This window comes from Bombina bombina, chromosome 3 (assembly GCF_027579735.1).
Source record: "Bombina bombina isolate aBomBom1 chromosome 3, aBomBom1.pri, whole genome shotgun sequence".
NCBI classification, from domain to species: domain Eukaryota; kingdom Metazoa; phylum Chordata; class Amphibia; order Anura; family Bombinatoridae; genus Bombina; species Bombina bombina.
Genome location: NC_069501.1, coordinates 1,122,042,895 through 1,122,048,778, shown reverse-complemented (window position 1 = coordinate 1,122,048,778; position 5,884 = coordinate 1,122,042,895). Strand labels below are relative to the sequence as shown.

The window sequence follows — 5,884 nt, the reverse complement described above, 5'->3', positions numbered from 1 at the left end:
AACTAAAAGGTGACAAGCTTTTCTCAAAACAAAACGAACACTTAAAACCCCAATAGAAAAACAAATACATACTACAATATAGGCGAATGTAAGATGCTCTATGCAGAAAGCAGCATAATGTGGGTTATATTGGCTGCAGGATTTTAATTTTAAAGTGCTCCCCCCTGCTCCCTGCCAACTTCCCTCTAAGGAGCAAAGTGCCCCTATCCAGTGAGCTCCATTACTTTTAATAGGAGCCATTTCGCCACTCGCAGGGACTGCCCCTTTTTTACGATCATTGCACCTGTGCAGCCCGGCGAGAGTCAGCGAGAAAAATTAGGTTTGTGCTGGCAAAGACTATATCATGGAGCCCTTAAAGCATAAATTATCAAAATACTTTTGAATTTACATATATTTTTAAATGTACTTAGTTCTCTTGGTGTCTTTTGTTGAAAAGCATACCTAGGTAGGAGCTGCAATTCAGTACTGAACTATAGCTGGTAATTGGTGGCTATGCAAATATACATTGACATTGGCTCACTAGATGTGTTCAGTTTGGTGTCCCAGTAGAACATTTTTCTATGGAACTGACTTTAACTATGTGTTAATAAAAGGCTCTTACACATTGGAGCATTGGAGCATTTTCTTTTTGCACTTTTCTCTCCCAATAATATGTTTAAATGCTTGTTGTTTTCTCTGAACCATTTATATCAATTCATGACGTGTGCAATAAATAATGGCACTGCAGTTTGATTGGTTTTACAATGAACAGGTGATTTAAACATCCAAATACCTCATTGCAATAGAAAAATAAACTTAATAATACTTGTATTTCATTTGTGTATACATTTCATAGTCTAAATGCTTAATTTGGGCAATAGTTTCCCTTTGGGGAAAGAAAGAGTATTAAAGGGACACTGAACCCAATTTTTTTCTTTCATGATTCAGATCGAGCATGCAATTTTAAGCAACTTTCTAATGAACTCCTATTATCAATTTTTTTTGTTCTCTTGCTATCTTTATTTGAAAAAGACGTTATTTTTTGTTTCAGTACTCTGGACAGCACTTTTTTTTTATTGGTGGATGAATTTATCCACCAATCAGCAAGGACAACCCAGGTTGTTCACCAAAAGTGGTCTGGCATCTAAACTTACATTCTTGCAGTTCAAATAAAGATACCAAGAGAATTAAGAAAATTTGATAATAGGAGTAAATTAGAAAGTTGCTTAAAATGTCATGCTCTATCTGAATCACAAAAGAAAAAATTTGGGTACAGTGTCCCTTTAACAATGTGCTAAGGAGGCAGAAAAAAAGTTAACATTGAAGAAATAAACTGCAGGAACAGCTAGTCCAAGAATATTGTTATAATAATGTATTTTCTAAATGAATAATATAACAAAATGGAGTTGTCCCCATGCAAGATATGTGAAGTGTTATTATGCCTTAAATTAATTTAAGAAGATAGTTAAATATTGTGAGGTTTTCAGATAGCAATGAGTTCAATTTGAAATGTGAAGCCATGTGACACAATTGGCGTGGGAAATAGATTGTAAAGAAGACACCTACAAATCTTAACCCGTTGTTCTTCTTTAGTCATTCTTATATCCCTGTATTATACTAATTTGTTTCTCAGGGTGTCACTGGAATAAATAAAAATATCAGTCAGGCGATTCATATGAAATATTGAAATAGTTAACCCACAAATGACTGAAAAGCAATGCTTTGGTGACTGATCTATACATTAACACTACTTGATCTGAATCAGATAATAAAACAGAGGTTTCCCTATGTCATTCCCAGTGCTGTATATGGGAAAACATAAGCAGTAAGATCTTCTTGCACTTTTCTCAGGACACCACCTATCAGTCTTTAATTACAAAACAATCCTCTAAAACTTTCTTTTTTTCTGGACAAAACTGAAGCTATTGTTTGACTGCACATTAAAAAGTGCTAGGAACTTTGAAGTTTTCTTTCTAATGTTTCTAAAGTGAAAGAAAATGTTTTCCTATTACTTAATTCAATCATAGCGAAGAGGCTTGGTAAAAAGCCCACGGATTTCACCCAAAGTGTGACAGAGTCCTCTTTGTGCTGGCTTATCCTCTGCTGTCACACACTTTAATTCGACTCTCTTTATCTGGCATTCAAAACTTTCTTCAATGACATTCAATAAGGTCCAGAGGCTGAAAAAAACTGGTTATTTTTTTTTTAGATATTCTTCCCAGTAGCTTTGCCTGGGTGTTCATTCAGTGGCTATTAACTCTTTCCCCTCAGGGCCTCTGCTGTGTCCTTGCCTGAGGGAGGAGAACTGCAGGTGCAGAATTGGTTCTTGCCCCTGTTACGGATAATATCCTGATTTTAGTCCCTTGTATGGCAGCTTAACCAGCTAAGACCGCTTTTCCCCAATAGAAAAAGTATCAAAACATCAGTTATGAAAAGCAATAGCCTTTGTGTGACTATTATTTGCACATTGCCTATTAAAGCGAGTAAATTGATTTATTAATTCATTTTACACTATCCGATATACAAAATAAAAGAGTAACGATGCATTACCTAATAAAAATGTAAGTTATTCTACTGAAATGTAATATAAATAGCAAATAACTAGGTAGATTAAAAATAGATTAGACAAATAATAGATAGGTAGGTAGATAGAATATATATATATATATATATATATATATATATATATATATATATATATATATATATATATATATAAAAAATATTAATATAAATAAGAAAAAGATAGATAATTTGATAGGGCGATAGTAGATAAGATAGATAATAGATAGATAGATAGATAGATAGATAGATAGATAGATGAATGATAGAAAAGCAGACAGACAGGCGATAGATAGATATAAATATATTAATAACAATAATATAAATAACAAACAGCTAGATAATTTGATAGGGAGATAATAGATAACATAGATAGATGATAGATAGATAGATAGATAGATAGATAGATGATAGATAGATGAAAGAATGAATGAATATATATATATATATATATATATATATATATATATATTGTGTAAGATAGAGATCATTCATAAGGACTTGAAAGTATTGTATTTTCAAGCTAATTCTATAAAATATTGCATTGACTTATTAAGTAATACAAGTTAACTTATTGGGCATAATTTAACAATTCTTAGGTTGAATATTAACAATGAGTTCTTAAATAATGTATTTCAAAACAATATCTCCCAATATTAAAAAAATAATAATAATTTGAAAATGTTTTGTCCTGATAACCATTTGTTGATACAATAGTGGTTGTCTGTTAATATGGCAGAGAGCTATAATATAAAACCCACTTCAACAAGCAGATACATTATACATAGAGACACCAGTGCTTAGGAAGTAATCTAGCTCCAATGTATGAAAAATGAAATCCTATTGTATATTTAAAGATGATAAACAGCAGTATCAGCCTAAGTTGTGTACTGTAAAAAGTAAATACAAACATAAATTGAGTGTTGTGCCTAAGGAAGCAGAATGTATCAGGGTACATAATACACACTAGATTGACTGTGGGAGAGGAATCTACAGGTGGCTGATAAATCAGTATGAGGTTGGACTTTACCAGGATTAGATAATACCAAACAGCATTTCAGATAACTGGGTGAACCTGCTAATATTCAAAAGACCCAAAAAAAAAATTGAGAAAAGAAAAGAATATTAAATAGACAGGGAATGGGAAAATAAATCCCCAAAAGGGGAGAGGAGGAAAGTAGACGCCTGTTACGGCGTGGGTGGGGTTGACAAGAATAGGGTAGATTATGCAGTTCATTTAGTTAACAAGTGAAATAATGAGGAAGCGTGCAGAGTGAATGCCAAGAGAAAAGGCACAAAAAGGCTATTGAGTGCACTCGCCGCTCCTGTCGTAACCATCACATGGCTTCAGCGAGTCTATTTAAAGTTCAGCGGCTCTGATTTCAGCACCAACCTGCTGGCCAGCGCCCTGAGAGTTTAGTTGTCTGCAGGACTGAGCTCCACTGCACAGCACTCATGCCTCGCTCCTTTCTGGTGGATTCCCTCATCCTAAGGGAAACTAATGACAAGAAGGATGAAAACAGCCCACCTCTCTTCCCATATGCGGTCCATCCTTCCCATCCTCTGCATGGTCTGCCACCAGGCTCCTGCCACTCTCGTAAAACAGGGCTCTTGTGTGTCTGCCCTATGTGTGTGACCGCATCCCAGCTCCATGCACCTCCTCCAGGCATCCCGGTTCTCAAGGCAGCCTTCTCTTCTTTTGGCTCTCAGTATTGCCCCACCGCCTTAGGAAGGCACCATTCAGCTTCATCTGGCCTCAATATCAGCCACGGACCAGCCATCTACCAAGCCACGTACCCCCTGCCTGACCCACGCCAGTTCCACTGCATCTCAGTTGGTGAGTAGCACATTACTATCCCTTAAACTAATACAAATATAATACAACATGTTAAAGGGACACTGAACCCAATTTTTTTCTTTTGTAATTCAGAGAGAGCATGCAATTTTAAGCAACGTTCTAATTTGCTCCTATTATCAAATTTTCTTCATTCTCTTGCTATCTTTATTTGAAAAAGAAGGCATCTAAGCTTTTTTTGGTTTCAGTACTCTGGACAGCACTTTTTTTTTATTGGTGGATGAATTTATCCACCAATCAGCAAGGACAACCCAGGTTGTTCACAAAAAATGGGCCGGCATCTAAACTTACATTTGTGCATTTCAAATAAAGATACCAAGAGAATGAAGAAAAAATGATAATAGGAGTAAATTAGAAAGTTGCTTAAAATGTCATGCTCAATCTGAATCAAAAAAGAAAAAAATTGGGTACAGTGTCCCTTTAAGTAGAAAAAGTTTTTTGAATGCTAAGATAACTATTAAAATAGCTTTGCCAAAGCAAGGGGACTGGTCATTCTTATTTCATCCAAATCATCATTTATTTTTTGTAAGAAAGAACCACTCTCCTCGTAAAAAAAATACATTACTATTATATTGTATGGTGGATAAAACCAAGTGTGAAGATGGAAAAGGTCATTGCAAAAGTTTTTTAAACAATGATCTGGGTGTTAATGAGAAATGCGTTTCAACTAGCACTGGCATTTAATGGTCTACATTAAATTATATCTATTCTCTTCCAAAGAGTTATTAATTTGTGATCTTTAAGATACATTTAAAAATCTTCTCCATAGAAGGAACCACTGTTTTGATTAATAAGGCTACATTGCATTTATGACAACCGTTGTGTGATTTATTGTGTACTTTCTTCAGAACTTTGTAATCTACACGTTTCATTTGTTGTGACATTGGGTTGACGTCTCTTTTTCATTCTCCTTGCAGATAGCCATTCCAATCAGCTTCCTAGTAGCAAAAGGATGCGCACAGCCTTCACCAGCACTCAACTTCTGGAACTGGAAAGAGAATTTGCCTCTAACATGTACCTGTCAAGACTCAGGCGCATAGAGATTGCCACTTACCTGAACCTATCCGAGAAACAGGTGAAAATCTGGTTTCAGAACAGAAGAGTCAAACACAAGAAAGAAGGAAAAAACAGCTCTCACAGAGGCAGCCCACACAACTGCAAATGTTCTTCTTTATCCACAAAGTGTTTGGAAGAAGATGATGACCTGCCCATGTCCCCGTCTTCATCAGGGAAAGATGACAGGGACCTTTCCCCAAGTCCATAATTCATAATGTATCCACAAAGACTTTAGCTGGTTTAGCCTGCAGAAATATATTTTATTCAATTATGTAAATATAATGTATCATACAAAGAGATCATAAACCTGTAACGTGCCAAGCACTGAACTATGACTCTTATCTAGTGACTTTCCATTAAACGTTGTACATAAAAATGTCAATTTACAATGTTTTAATGCAAGTAGACCATATTTTCAAGGTGAAGTTATGT

At 35.2% G+C, this 5,884-nt stretch overlaps 1 protein-coding gene across 1 annotated transcript; it reads left to right on the top strand.

Annotated features, from left to right (window-relative positions):
* The first annotated feature begins 3,996 nt into the window (after positions 1-3,996).
* On the top strand, positions 3,997-5,660 carry GSX1 (GS homeobox 1). The gene is made up of 2 exons (XM_053705043.1): positions 3,997-4,378; positions 5,314-5,660. Exons 1-2 carry the CDS (start codon positions 3,997-3,999, stop codon positions 5,658-5,660), a joined length of 729 nt encoding a protein of 242 aa, XP_053561018.1.
* The last annotated feature ends 224 nt before the right edge of the window (positions 5,661-5,884 follow it).